This window comes from Pseudonaja textilis, chromosome 2 (genome assembly GCF_049901715.1).
Source record: "Pseudonaja textilis isolate UNSWEBS1 chromosome 2, rPseTex1.2, whole genome shotgun sequence".
NCBI lineage: Eukaryota > Metazoa > Chordata > Lepidosauria > Squamata > Elapidae > Pseudonaja > Pseudonaja textilis.
The window spans coordinates 243,533,280-243,548,922 of NC_141991.1; the positions used below are offsets into that span (position 1 = coordinate 243,533,280).

A 15,643-nucleotide genomic window follows, 5' to 3' on the forward strand; every position below is an offset into this window, starting at 1 on the left:
ATTAAGGCCTATATTAAAACATGCGAAATGGGGGGGAATGATGGGGGGGGGGCTTGCTGTTAGGAAGTACTTTTGTTGCACAGCCGGATATGGTGCTGCCTGTGTTGACCCCGATACGAAGTGCCCCACCAACGGTGAGATCAACATCCAAGCTGTCGCTGCCCGCCCGCCCGAAGATGCAGGGGGGGGAATTAAGTCACCCCCGAAAAGACAACCTAGCCATTTTTTCAGGGCTCAAAAAAAATAAGACCCGGCCTTATTATATGAGAAACACGGTACTTAGAAGTCTAAAATTTCTATTTGAAGAACAAATTTTATACAAAAGTTAATCTCATATAGGAACCATGTTTGGACTATAATTTTGCTCATAGGTTTACAGCACAATGCTTCTTTTCTGGTTTTGTTTCTCTATTTTCCTTTTAAAATGTTCAGGAAAAATAATACTTTTTAAAAAAATTATGGTTTAGATTTAGATGTGCCATAATACTGGTTTGGTTGATATTTTGGAGTTGATATGTTGTGTGAACCCAATCAATAGTTATTGTTTATTCAGGGAACCATGGTTAAATGTAACATAGTATAATGTAATGCATGAATTTATTTATTGAGTGAAAACAATAGTCATGAAATTGGATCTATACAAGACAAGTTAAACTTCAGATCTACTTTATTGCTGAACTAAAAAAAAATCACTAACAAAATATGAAGTAACAGAGCATGTTAAAATTCTAAGTTCTTTGGAATTTATTTGCCATGTAGACTGGTCCACCTTTCACTTAAAGAAACATTTTTCAGACTACAGTGGTACCTTGGTATTCAACTCTTTGAAACTCATCAAATTTGGTACTCAGTGCATTTTGACATGACACTTTTGTCCCAGGACTTGTTTGTTTGGTACTCAACGCACAAGGTTGAACTTGTTGGCGAGAATTTGTAATTCACTATATTGTTCTTTATGGGGAAAAATTCTTTGGTACTCACTGTTTTTAGTATTCGTTGAATACTCCCCGAATATTCCCCGAACCAATTAATGATGAGAACCAAATAATACCACTGTATTGCAATCTTTATTTATATCGAGACAGATATTGTCACTGTGCTTCCTGGTTAATCTTTATGACGCAACTAAGCTAAATCAACTGAACCTCACAATGGCTAATCTAACATAGTTCTTAGGATCTCTGAAATAACTCCTCCTTCCAGAGTTTTCAAATAGTGTCAATACAGGATTAATTTCCACAATCTAAACCAGGGGTGTCAAACTCAAGGCCCGTGGGATCTGGCCCACGGGTTGCCTAGATCTGGCCCACAGGGCCATCGTGGAAACAGCAAAAGACCAGCTCCTGGAGCCTGTGCCAGAAAAAAAAATGGAGGTCAGGAGGGACCTGTGCAGTCCTCCCAAGCTCCGTTTTCACTGGCAGAGGGTTGCAGGGAGCTGTCATAGCTGAAAATGGAGCTCGCAATGGCCACATGCGACCCTCCCAAGCTCCGTTTTTGCTGACTGAGGGTTGCAGGAGGCTGTTGCAGCTGAAAACAGAGTTGGGAGCCTGTTTTTGCTGGCAGAGCGCTCAAGCCACGACAGGCATGCCCAACCTGAGTGACATAGAGCTGGCCATGCCCTCTCTAGCCATACCTACCCCAGTTCCCCCTCCCCCCCAGGTCAAACACAACTATGATGCAGCCCTCAATGAAATTAAGCTTGATACCCCTGATCTAAACTCTACTTCTCAAAATGATATCTTGCTCAATTAAAAGTTTCTCTGTCTTGTTCCAGGATTGATGAGAACTTGCCGTATAATGTAATATCCAGACTACACCATTGAACTATTCCTACGAGGTCTGAACCTTCCTCAGATCCACTAAAAGGATGGTTATCTCTTTCCAAAATAACTTTTCTATGCATTTCCATTGGATTTACCAGCACTTCGGCATCACCTAACAAAAATCATCTTTTGAGTTAATGAATGGAATCTCAAGATGGTCTTCTTAAGGGAAGAAGTAAATTGAGATGTGACAGAAGACATCCAGGAGGCTGGGACATATTGGAAGGAGATAGACCATTTTTAGTCATCTATGGGCCCATTATTAGAGGCACTGTGGTTGTTCCTACCAGTGATGGAAATGCATTGGCTTCAGAGCTCATTAATTCATAAGGACCAATTACTTCCTGCAAGTTCTGTAACGGGCATCTGAATCTACACTGAAGAATATTACGGTGGACTAAGGCACCTGGATTAAATATATGATGTGAAGCTCAAATATGTCGTCCAGCTGATCCACAACTGACTAATATTAGTTTTGTGAGAATTCTCTCTTCCTGATCATGGATACCAGGCGAGAGAGAGAGAAAGAAGATGAATGAGCACTTGTGTGGAGATTGCATCAATCTAACAGAAAAAAAAACCCCTCTCATCACACCAAATTGCAGCTCTTAGTATTATATTTTATGGAGAATTATGAGTAAAGCGAGCCTTAGAAAACCTTGAATGGAGATACCCCTTTGCAGCATTCCCACACACTCACCTTAGTGTTTTTGAATCTGGCAAACTATCACGTTGTTGTGTAAAATGATAATTTTGCAAATGATGTTTCTGAAGGAAGTAAAACCCCTCTGGGAAGGGCCTCTAAGCACAGAGGAGCCACAGTCCTGAAGCCATCCCTGTGTCATGATTTAGAATAGCTAAAATGTAAGTGTTGTGCATTGAGCTCTTCTAAGGCAAGTTCATCAAGCAGTGGATATATATAGAGAGAGATGTATCTTTCATTTATACCTCTATAAAAACAGATCGTACATTTGGCTAGGCCCTGTTTTATGCGCAAGAGCAAGTTTCCCCATAATTAAATGAATAAATTATTTATTTATCTATAATGATGATAACATCCTCAGATTACCTTTCAAGAGCAGCTTGCCAAGACTGTCAAAGCGTAATGACGAAATGGACAATCTAAACGCCATGAAACCAAGAAAGCTCCATGGTATAGTTATCAGGATAAGAACAGCATCTAAAGATCTCAAGGCCAGTGGCCAGTGTGATAATGAAAAGTAAAGTTGGTGGTTCTTTGGCCCACAGCAAGATTTATGCTTAAATCCAGCTGGACCATCTTTTGCACTGCAGCAAAATAAATAACTGGTACAATGTTCAATCCATTATTTAAGACACAAGACCGTAAGGTAAGCTTGTGTACATTGTGTATAAAAACTATGAATTTAGCTGAAGGCAACCTTGTCAGCGTAATGAGTGTAACCATGATTTGATTACCTGGATTCCTGGGAATGAGTCAGGAATGCAATGAAACTTCTTTCTTCTCTGTTTCATTCCAACCTTCTCTCTTCACTTTCTCAAAAACATCATGTTTTCCAAGGCAGGGCTCACCACAGAGAACTCACCACTCCCTTCAGGGAGCAGCTGCATTAGCCTTTCTGCCTTAAATGTGTGCCTATTTGGGGGTATTTTCTGCTTTCTTGCTCCCTACACTTGAGCAACCAGAAAATCTGATAAGCGCCCACTACTTATGCAAATGGAGCTGCGCATCCTTGCGCATGCGCCTACCACTCACACAGAACTATCTCCCTTCCCCTACTACCAAGCTGGAAAGTTCCAATCTTACATGGCCATGATGGCGAACCTATGTCACGTGGGCCACAGGTGGCACGCAAAGCCATTTGTGTGGGCACATGAGCCCCAGCCAAATTTACCTGCAGTGCACATGTGAGCGCCTCCCAGATGTTTTTCAGCCCATTTGAGGCCTTTTTCGATCTCCCAGGGGCCCAAGGGAAGTCTCTGCAGCCTCGGGGAAGCCAAAAAATGGGCCTTCCGGAAATACAAGAAGTGACGAAACCAGAAGTGATGAAACGGTCCTGTTTTTTGGCCTCCAAAGGCTGCAGAGGCTTCCCTCGAGCCTCTGGGAGGCCAAAAAAGGTCTCAAACGGGCTGAAAATCAGCTGGGAGTTGTGCGCATGTGCAGTGCAGATAAGGGAGCAGGGGGTGTTGCATACGCCTGCACATGGGGGACGGGGCGCATTGCATTGTAGTACCAGCGCACACACGCTTTGGCACACCACAACAAAAGGTTCACCATCACTTATACAGCAAAAAGCAAGATAAAAATGTACAAATAAACAACTTAAGGGTTAAATAAAGCCGGATCCTGCATAGGTTGGGTATTCTCCTCCCTCCCTCCTTTCTTTATTTCTTTCTCTTTCTGTCCCTTCCTTCCATCCCCCCTCTTTGTCTGTCCCTTTTTCTTTCTTTCCCTTTTCTCTTTCTTTTCTTCCTTCTTTCTTTCTCTCTTTTCTCTCCCTCTCTTTCCCTCTCTCAGGCTCACCCCATTGACTTAGTGCACCGCTCCACTCGGACTTGCTTGGGCAGGTCGATCCAGTGCAGCGGGCTCAATGGGGTGGACCTGTGGGGCCCGCACCTAGAACGCAGCAGTGGCGGCACGTTTGAAAAGTAGAGCAAAGCCAGAGGTCAGTAATTTTTGCTGCAAAGAATCACAAAAGCTTCTGGGCTGTGCACAAGAAGGGACACATGTCCATGCAATTCAGCAACATAAAATAAAGAAATACAAATAAATCAACAAACAAGAATCAGCAAAGCATCTCTATTAGATTCTGTTCACTACTAGAATCTAATCAGAGATGTTTTGCCGATTCTAGTCCAATGACCTGCTCCAGCAGGATTAGAAGGGAGTGCGTGTATATGTGTGTGCATGGCTGTCAAAACTCCAAAAATAGCTCAAGTAGCCATGGGATCATAAATTAGAACACTTGCTAAACAACCGGCCATTAAGTGAGGACCACTTTTATTTGGTTTTCCAGTCACCTGGCCACACCCATCCAGTCACATGACCACCAAACACTTACCCAGTCATGTGGCCAGCAAGCCACACCCAGGCAGCAAGCCACGGCCACCCAGTCACGTGACCAGCAAGCCACACCCTCAAATTAGGCCATGCCCACAGAAATATGAATCCCACCCCTGGGTGGGGGGCACCAAGGATGAGTTTGTGGCACCAAGGGGGTGATGGACTGAAAAAGTTTAGGGACCACTGCGTTAGATCATGTTTGCTCTTCAAGACAATAATCCACAGCTGCTTTAAAAATGAATAGTTTTTAATTTCAAAAGAACAGTGCAGAAACAAAACTACAGAATTACATTCCTTAGCCATATTGTACAAACCCAGACACCAATGGATACAGTCTGATAGTATGTACGTATATGTGTGTACTCACGCACACGTGCACACATATAAATACATATTTATATATCACTGAAAAGCCACAGCATAGTAGTAGTAATACAACACGGTTAATGACTGGTGCTGCTAGGCTGGCAGTGCAGTCCATCCAGAGAGAGATAATTCAAACACTTAGCGCAAAGAATGTAAATCTTTAATTTCTACAGAACCGTCTCAAAGATTAACAGAAAACATGCTCAGAGTTACCTAAGTTAAGGGCACACTAAAAGCAAAAAAAAAAAAAGCAAAAAAGCCAAAGGGGGGGAAAAAGCAACTGATGGTTCAGGAGGCTCTTAGTGTTGAATCAAAATCTGAAAAGAACAATTTCAATAAATATATTTGTGAGAAATACATAAAAGTACCTTGAATTATACAGTTATATACACTGAAAATCCCACTGCAGGAGAGAGAGAAGGCAGTTAGTTTAAGATTCGAGAAGCTTCTTGATTTAAAAGTTGGCGTGGAATCAAGTTTAGCAGAGCTTCAGGCAGGGTCTTTGTAAGTGTACGAAGGAGACGGGTCCATGTTTCTTAAGAAATATCTCATAAAAGACTTTGTGCTAAATCAGAGATCTCCAAGCTTGGCAACTTTACGACTTGTGGACCTGAAGTCCACAAGTCTTAAAATTGCCAAGATTGGAGAGCCAGCCCTGTGCTAAATGGTCTGAGTTGAAGAGAGCTATAGTTATTGAATATTTGACAGCATAAGACAGACTGCACAACTTCACCCCTTCTGAGAATGTGATTGCAATGGTGCTTCTGTTTGTGATAACTTTTCTTTCCCCCTGTTAATCCCCTTTGTATCAGCCATAACCACGTGATTAGGGTTACGTTTAGTTTGACCTTTAGAAGAGCTGCTATCAAGCATTTATTTTAGAGAAAGGAAAACATGGCAGAATTCCTTCCAACCTTTGAGGATGTTGTCGGAGGAGAGCCATGTTAATCTACGGTAGCCAAACTCCTCCTGATTTCTAACCTTGAACTTCAAGGGCAGATCTAGGAAATTGACCTTGAGGGACACTATCCAATTCTGCCTCAGTTGGACTGGAGAAAGAAACCAACAAGGCTGAACAGTTTCAGTGGTCACTTCATGTAATACCAGACTACAGAACACTTAACTGTATTGGGGAAGGTGGATTTTCATAACAAAACAGGAGCTAAATGGCTTGTTTGGACACGATGTAAGTCTTGGTAGAGAAGACTTTTGTTAAGAGGCTGCTGGGCAAGTACAGAAACGTATTTTCAGTGACAGGACAACCTTCTCTTAAATATATATTGATTTATCCCATGGACAGTAATTATTAGGGACATCGTGTGCATTTCATCGGACAAGTTTTGCTCTGAGGAGCAAACTTTAATGAAGCAAACAGAGATCCTTACATAGAAATCAAGCTGTGCGCAGTATGAGCTGCAGTAATGTAATGCCAATGGTTGTCGATAAAGACAGGCAAAAATGATTACATGGAACTAACAGTTATCTCGATTTTTTCACCTCAACAATTATATATGGTTTATGAAAATAATTGTTGACTTAGTGTGCTTTGTGGATGGTCAAAGGCACAACAGAAGCACTTGAGAACTTGGCTCATTACATTTGAATACTTTTGGACTACAGGGTATAAGCAGTGAACAGCTATGGGTATATTAATCATACATACATCCAATATTTTGATTCAAATATTCATGAAACCAAGTCAGAAGAGGGAATTTCATACCATGTCTCGAAAGGAGTCAAAAGGAAGACTGGAAAAAGTAGCATAACGTGTTGTCATTACAATTATTCCTCAATATTCAATTATATGTAGGATTACTTTGGTGAGGCGCCAATTATGAACTACAATATGCAACATAACCTACACCAATATATTTGGTATCAATATACTATATATATATATATATATCTATCTCCTGATCTCCTTGATGAAATAGGACCATAAAAGAAAGATAAGGAAAGAAAGATAATGAAGGATGTGATAAGGAATTTATTTTGGGTTTATATTGAAAATGCAAGATGGATTCCAGTATTGCCATCTTGGCAAGTTTTTAGTTGCATCAAGCCAATTCCAAAGGCTATTAAATGAGATGATATAATGCCGATCTGGGAAGTCAACATGTTCGTGTGGATTCAACATTGTGCTCATAAATGTTCCCTATAAACATTTACATTTTATGCATGCAGGAGTTCAGGTGTGCATAATGACAGCTACAAAACCAACAGCTATTTGGCCTTACTTAATGCCAGGGAATATTCTGTGTACACAATATCAAAAGTTTTAACATGCATGCATAAAACATTCACTCGTGGGTATTACGCTGAGACAGAAGCATGGGCAGATCTGGTAGGAATGCTAATAGATAACCCAGCACCTGATTGCAATTATCGTTGATGGCCAATGATAATTGTGCCTTAGCAGTAGCTTTGAGTTCTTAAGTTGCTACTCCAAGGTAGTAAATAACAAAATATATGTAAGGTAGTGTGAGAGATTGGAATACAACTGGAATATATTCGTGCCTCTGGATCAGATTTACAAAGCCAGAAGATCTAAAACTGTCAAACTAAATGTAAGAAAAGTTCTGAATAGCAGCTTTCAATAAGTCAGCTGAGATTCTTCACTAGGTCAGCCATACGCCCAAATTTTGCAACAGACAATCCTGTTTACTGTTATGCAATGGAAAGCACTGAGTAGGTATTAACAGCTGAGAAATATTAAGGATGTATTGTTCTCTTCTTCCATTGGGAAGCTAAAATATCTTTGTTATAAAATGGCAGAATTGCAGGAAAAAGAGATGAAATATTCCTCACAGTGTAGGGCCATATAGAAAAAAAGATACATGCTAATGCATAAAGAATCTCTCATTTTTTTATACTTAGTTAAGCACATTGCTTCTCAATCTTGGCAACTTTTAAGACAGGTGGACTCCTAGAATTCCTCAGCCAGTATGCTTGTTGGGGAATTTTGGGAGTTGAAGTTCACACATCATAAAAGTTGCCAAGGTTGAGAAACACTAGTTAAGTGTATTCCCCCAGCCCTTGATTTCAAGCAAAGCATTCTGAACTCAAGCAAATACACTCCAGATTTCATAGACAAAAACATTAGTATTTCCCAATATAAGTGCTGAGCAATTAACACTAGCAAAAAGTGAAGACACCTTTGGGATTTTGTAATTTTCCATTTCTGAAAATGAGTTCTACAGATTACAAAAAGCGGTAAACATTTAAAAGTGTACTGAAGGTATCACAATATTGGAATAAAAAAAATGAAAATTAAGGTATCACCACAAATATATTCCTCTACATTATTTCTCCTTTTGGGAAATGTGCTCACGTTTTGCAAACAGAAATATGTATTTTAATTACTGAGAGACTGATGAAGAGCATTGTGATTGATATTAGAAACAACTCTTTTGCTTTCGGTTGATAACATGAAGAACCTGGTGAAACGAACTCTTAAACTTAAAAAATGGTGGAAGGGAGTTGCAGACAATTTTGGAATGGCTGAACTGCAAAAGTAGACCTTTTAAACCAGAAATGGCATCACAGAGAAATGGTGCATAGTAGAAAGACAATGTCTGTTTTTTTTTTTTTAAAGCTGCATTTGGTTCATCATCATCATCATCATCATCTTCCCACCATCATCCTATCACGCTTGCCTCTAAAGCAGGGGTGTCCAACCTTGGCAACTTTAAGACTTGTGGACTTCAACTCCCAGAATTCCTCAGACAGCTTTGCTGTCTGAGGAATTCTGGGAGTTGAAGTCCACAAGTCTTAAAGTTGCCAAGGTTGGACACCCCTGCTCTAAAGTGTACATATCCTTCACTTAACGGTATTTCTACTGTGACAAAATTATTATTGGGACTTCCTCTTTTTTTTTGTTCCTGGCCCTGCCTGCCTTTCTCATTTTAAGTGGTGGAAGTAACAGAAAGGTGTTATATAGTTAATCAAGTCTTTGCTTCTGACAGCTAATATTCCAGATCAACGTTGAACATAGCTTCATGTTTAGGAAGTGCTCTGCTAGTAAAGTAAAAGCAAAAATAAACTTCTGTGTACATATAAAGTATGTGTTAATAAGAACATTGGAACTAATTAGAAATGTTAACTGTATCTATATAGAACTTAATAAATACATACGACCTCTCAATGAAAGGGGATTTCATTAGAATATCACTCTCAGAGCCACCAATGAAATACTTGGTCAAGTATTTCAAGGCACATTGTACTTTTCAGCTTTGAGCAAACCTTGTGGTTTGTATGTTTTCCAACACTGTACTATATTGTATGGACATTTTTCTACAGTCCACCTATGTATAATGCCACCTAATGACTATATTGCCATTTTAATCAGATCTTACCTTATGAGAATAGCCAACTGAATAAAACAACAATTAACTTTTTGGTATTCAAAACCATAAAGATCTTTACAATGAGCCACACAATATATTCTTCGGGGTGTTTTTTCATCACCTGTTAGCAAACATACAATGTAGGTTACAACAGAAGGCAAAGAGATACGAGAAATGATGGCTCAGGCCAACGAAGACAACCCCTTGTTTTATTGTAAAGGTGTGTCCTAACATTTCAATGATCCTGTCCCCAAAGCAGATATTTTTCTGTATTTAGTCGCCTATTGTATGAAGAAGAAAAGAGCCTCTGAATTTTCTACGAAGATGGTTTACACCTGTTAGGATGCAGAAGCATGATTTCTCAGCATTGAAAAAAAAATCAGGTTTGCTTAAGACAACAACAGCAGTCTCATTTGGTCCATGGAGTTCCAGGTTGAATTTAGTATTTGGTCATTCTGTTGCTTTCTGATTTCTCATTCCTTTTCTTCAACCTGAATGGCCAAGTCAACAAGCACATTTCTTCTCATCAGATTTAGATGACATCAGTTTTCCTGAACTTCCACCATTGGCTGTGTCAGAGAGCTGAGACTTGTCAACACACTGTTCCATTCGTTTCATTATTAAGTCCAAGAGTGTCTCCACAGCTTTCTCCACATTTTGGCCAGACGCTGCACTTGTTTCAAAGTATGGGATGCTATGGCAGGAAAACATCAGAAGTATGGTAAGATATTTCAAGAGAGAACAGTTATAACAATAACCTACAGGTTTTCCTTCAAAGGGGAGCTTGCATTTAGTTCTCAAAAGCAAAATGACTTTATTCAACAGTTAAGAATATCAAGTCACTTTCTGAAAGGACCTCAAGTCTGCTGAACTCATCCCTGTTCCCCCTCTCACAAAAAGAAATTATATTAGCATCAGTACTTAGCCACATGGGGATTACCTGAAGAATCATTCACGTCAACAGGAAAAAAAATAAAAATTAGACTTGATTTTCTTCCTCTGAAACCAAATGTCTTGGCCATTTCATTGTGCCTTTATCCCACCTATGGCATCACTCAGATGGGTACATCAATGCCTCCTGAGTTAGCTGAGAGGACAACATGTTTGTTTGCCTTACCTGTATTTGTCTGCAAGTTCTTTGGCTTGTCTTTCATTGACTTCCCTCTGATCTGATAGGTCAGCTTTATTTCCAATTAATACAATGTCAGGGTTTTCGCAATAAGCATTTGCTTGCAACTGGCCTAAAGAAAGAAAATGTAAAAACTTGGTAAGGAGTGCAGAAATGTTCCCTGGAAACAGAAGAGGAGCAGAAATCATAGTTTCTCTCAGCCTTTCCTAACCTGGTATCTTCCAGTTGTGTTGCTCAACTTGGCTGGGAAAGGCTGATAGATGAAGTATGTGCAAATTCATTACCTATTTTTACATTAAAAAATGTTATGATACAAATAGGATGGTTAGTGTCTTATTACCCAGAATACATTGGGCCATCCAATCAATCAAATTAACATCGAGATAATAAATCTGTAAATGCCAATAAGAATTGCTTTTCTTCTCTGCATCACAGCTGCAACAAGAATAAAGCAGGTAGTCCTTGATTAACAACTGGTATTGTTTAGCAACCGTTTGAAGCTATGATAGACCTCTCCTGAGCTACTTATGACCTGGTTCTGGAGTTGCTTTGGCTGTGCCCCCCCTCCGTCACATGATCACATTTGGGGCATAGGAGCCGTGGTGATGTAGTGCAGTACTGCAGGCTACTTCTGCTGACTGCTGGCTGTCTGCAATTTGGCAGTTCAAATCCCACCAGGCTCAAGGTTGACTCAGCATTTCATCCTTCCAAGGGGGGTAAAATGAGGGCCCAGATTGTTGGGGGCAGTAGGCTGACTCTGTAAAACCGCTTAGAGAGGGCTGTAAAGCACTCTAAAGTAGTATATAAGTCAAAGTGCTATTTCTATTGCCATTTAGCAACAAGCATTTGCAGCAGCCTGCAGTCACAAGACCAATTTTGGGTGAGTTTTGCTAACTAACTCCCACAACTCTGTCAAATTACTTAGTAAGACTGTATTACTATTATTCTTCTCATCCTTCCTATTACCTATATCTTCCCACTTGTGAGTATAACCATATTGTTTGTATCTTTACAATTTATATTGTTTTATTTGTTTTCATTTTTGATTGCATATTAGTAACCCATGTATGATTTGATTGCTTATAGTAACCTGTGACTATCACTAAGTGTTGTATCTTATGATTCTTGATTAATGTATTTTTTCTTATGTACACTGAAAGCATATGCACCAAAGACAAATTCCTTGTGTGTTCAATCACACTTGGCCAATAAAGATTTCTGTTCTGTTCTGTTCTGTTCTGTGCTGTGCTGTTCTGTTCTCTTCTGTGCTGTGCTGTGCTGTGCTGTGCTATATGCTATGCTATTCTGACATTTACTTCCAGTTTCCAGCAAAAAAAAAAACAATCACTCATTGAGTAAAAAAAGGTTTGCTTTAGTGACCACGGCCTTCATGTAATCACTGCCATTTTTGCTTAACAACTGCCACAAAAAAGATTGTAAAATGGGGTGCAGTCACATAGTAACTCAATAACGACCACAACCCTAACCCTGATTCTGGGCTAAATTACGGTTGTTAAATCCAGGGCTACCTGTTACTCACATACATATATTTTAAGCAATTCACATGCATTCTTTTGGTAATGTTTAAACTAGTTTGGGCAGGGTTCAGCGTTTTGCAGAAACATGACATGGTGGGTGATGCTAGAGGCTTCAAGGAGGGAGTTGTGCCTGAGTGGAAAAACAACTTTGTTAGGTCAAAGTTTCCTAAAGCTTCCATAAAAGATACCTTGCAGCCAGTGGCCAAGGCAAAGAATGCCACTTCTGAGAGGAGCATGCATCGCTTCTAAGGTACCTGCGTGCCTTTTGTGGCAGAGTGTTTAATTGTATCAGGGATAGCTTACATAATCCCACTCTTTGTGGGGACAGCTGTCGCATTGAAGACGGCAGGTTCAATGCCACAGAAGCTTAAAGAGCTGAAGGCTAAGAGAGGCAGCTGCTTTTCCCACTTACTCATCCAGTTTCTGACATTTAAGAAGCTCTGTTGACTGGTGAGATCAAACATTAGCAGGAAGCCCATGGCATCTCTGAAAAATGCTGTGGTGAGACTTCTGAATCTGTCAGGAGAAAAAGGAGTGAAAAGGATCAATATACAACACGAGCTATCAGGGAGAAGAAAGCAAGGGGTATTAGGTAAACATTTCATTGCTGAACTTGTTTTTGAAAAGTGCTGCAAGCAAGCAGGCAAATGACAAGGCAAAGCTTCAATATTCTCTTTACAGGGGTAGTCAACCCTTATCCAGAATGACTGCTCAAGCACAAATCTTCCTTCAGGTTACAAGGCAGCCCCAGGGATGATTTCCATTTTCTCTCTTATGAACTGTTCCATTCCAATGGGGATTTGTGTTATATAAACTTCCCTTTCAATATCAAAAAGATGAACAGGAAACCCCCACAGGGAGATAATAGTCAGGGGTCCATCCACAGGGACATAGAATTTCTGAGTGTATGGCTCACACACCTTCAAGCAGAGAACTTGTGTTTGTATACGTACACACACACACACCACATATATATATGTCTGAGTATGTACAGTATTTGTGTGTGTGTGTGTGTGTGTGTGTGTGTGTGTGTGTGTGTGTGTGTGTGTGTGTGTGTCAGAGGTGGTATTCAGCAAGTTCTGACCAGTTCTGGAGAACCAGCAACGGAAATTTTAAGTAGTTCAGAGAACTGGCAAATCCCACCTCTGACTGGCCCCACCCACATCTATTCTCTGCCTCCTGAGTCCCAACTGATCGGCTGGGTCTTCTTTGGTTGCCCTGCACAGGAGAATGGAGCTGGAAAGCAGGTTAGTGGGGTGGGGAGGGAATGGGGATTTTGCAGTATCCTTTCCCTGCCATGCCCATCAAGCCACGCCCATCAAGCCACACCCACCAAGCCACGCCAACCGAACCAGTAGTAAAAATTTTTGAATCCCATTACTGATGTCTGTGTGTGTGTGTGTGTGTGTGTGTAAACTGCAGGCACTACCCATTTTCCTGCGACTTTTAGCAAATGTACCCCTGAAATCCGACATTCCTAAATGCTTCAAATAACTTTTTATTCAAAATTCCAAATAATTGAAGTTAAGAACTAGTCTTAAGATTCCTTGTAAACAGTAATATGATGTATAAAATGATAATTTTAAAAAATCTCTTCTTGAAAACCTGCCTGCATTCAAATGACAGAATCTAATAGAAAAAAATATTGTTCATTTCCCCTTCCAATTATTTCTGCATTGGACTTTTAAGTTCTTGAATATTACCTCTCCTGCCCAGCTGTGTCCCATAGCTGCAGATGGACCTTAAAGGCTTTTCCAGAAGAACCACTTGACCCCTGGCTGTTGTACACCTGAAACATACCAAAAAAAGCTTCACTGTTTATTTTAGTACTGTTTATTTTAACAAATGTTTATTTAAAAGTTAATTAAAAGTGAAGTCATGATTTGTAAACTGAAAATGCAGGATAGGCAAAGATGCTAAACATCATATGATCCTATGGATTTTATTCCACAATTAATTTTGGCAGCCAGCCCTACATTTATTGAAGGAGGGCACACAGTTAGAAATACAATATTGATATAGGAAGTACAAGTCTCAAGATTAGGGATGTCCAACCTCGGCAACTTTAAGACTTATGGGCCTCCACTTCACGGCTAGGAAATTTCCATGAACACAAAGATTGTAGGCTAGACTTGAGAAATCACAAAAAACACTTCCCAGGAAAAGGCAATGTCAGGCCACTTCTGCAATGTTGCCTAGAAGATTGCCAGAAAAAAAACCACCATCTGTCTCTGAAGCCATCAGAAGATGAAAATCAGTTTGGACATTTTAAATGTTACGTTTACAACATTAGACTGGAAATTGGTGTCTCTTCACTTGTCTATACAACGTTTTGGAGGCATTTCAACATTCATTCTCTCAACTTGCCTTACAGAGTTATTGAGTGGGACAATTAGATGGAAATTCCTTGAAGGCTGAAAGATGAATGTATAAGCAGTAAATTGGAATTCAACAGACTGGAATTCTTAATACAGGATTTTATTTATTTGTATCCCATCTTTATTATTTTTACAAATAAGTCTGAAGACTGTTGCGGTCTCCAAAAAGTTAGTCACTATCACACAGCTAAGGTGCAAAGTGTCTGAACTTTGGACAATTAAGACTGTAACAATAAACTAATTTCTTTGTTTATATGCTGTTCTTAGGTAATATCTTTCTAAACAGCACAGCTGCTGCGTATTTACTTTCCTGTACATACATAGAAAATTTAGCATGTTGCTTTGGTGTAGAGAAGATGCTGAACTAATGAGGTGACTCAACCATCCACCCAGGAAGAAACATAATATGTCTTTGGTCCAAGGAAATGAGGATTATGTTCCACTTGAGATTCTCCATGATAAATGAAGGCTGGAGCAGCAGATGGCTCTGAGCAAGTGAAAGAGAGAGGTCTGTTCATGGCCAAAGAGCTTAGCACGAGACTGGGTAAAAGAAAATTTGGGTGGGGTCGGGGGAATGGCCTTCAATAATTCACCGAGAGGAACTGTCTTTCAAAAGTATACATCTCCCCCCTCCCTTCATTCCAATTAAATGTCTAGAGATTTTAAAATGTGCAGAGACTAAATGACACCCCCAAAGATAGCATCAAAAGTCAGAAATCGCGGGCACTCCATCACTGGAGATTTTTAAGAAACGAATGGACAATCACTTGTCTGAGATTGTATAGGTCCTCCTGCGTGAGCAGGGGGCTGGACTAGAAGACCTCCAAGGTCCCTTACAGCTCTGCTCTATTCCATCCCATATTTTCTATTCTATTCTATTCCTATTCTAAATATACCTTAAAAGCAGTATATTTTTGCCTACAATCCTTACAGCCTGGCAAACTCTTAAAGTCGTGAATATAGCAACTACTTTTATGGAGACATATAGCTGTTCTATTGGTTTGGCAACACAAAAGATTT

At 40.0% G+C, this 15,643-nt stretch overlaps 2 protein-coding genes and 1 long non-coding RNA gene across 7 annotated transcripts in view; 1 reads left to right on the forward strand and 2 right to left on the reverse strand.

The window, feature by feature from the left end:
* Positions 1-2,643, forward strand: part of CCDC68 (coiled-coil domain containing 68) — a 49,872-nt gene extending 47,229 nt beyond the window's left edge. For 2 of the 3 annotated variants that reach the window (XM_087927481.1, XM_087927483.1), the window contains exon 11: positions 1,775-2,484. In XM_087927481.1, the coding sequence (XP_087783607.1) occupies positions 1,775-1,823 (49 nt within the window). In that variant the 3' untranslated portion in view covers positions 1,824-2,484. Of the gene's footprint in view, positions 1-1,774 lie in introns of all 3 variants that reach the window. The other variant, XM_087927482.1, reaches the window with a different exon arrangement.
* Positions 1-15,643, reverse strand: part of LOC148127445 (uncharacterized) — a 475,162-nt gene that overhangs the window by 143,791 nt on the left and 315,728 nt on the right. The window lies entirely within an intron of this gene.
* The window catches only part of RAB27B (RAB27B, member RAS oncogene family), a 105,590-nt gene continuing 95,042 nt past the window's right edge, over positions 5,096-15,643 (reverse strand). For all 3 annotated transcript variants that reach the window (XM_087927486.1, XM_087927484.1, XM_087927485.1), the window contains exons 3-7: positions 13,949-14,034; positions 12,658-12,761; positions 10,696-10,819; positions 9,025-10,272; positions 5,096-8,875 (exon numbers count right to left, since the gene is read on the reverse strand). In XM_087927486.1, the coding sequence (XP_087783612.1) occupies positions 10,083-10,272; positions 10,696-10,819; positions 12,658-12,761; positions 13,949-14,034 (504 nt within the window). In that variant the 3' untranslated portion in view covers positions 5,096-8,875; positions 9,025-10,082. The remainder of the gene's footprint in view (positions 8,876-9,024; positions 10,273-10,695; positions 10,820-12,657; positions 12,762-13,948; positions 14,035-15,643) is intronic.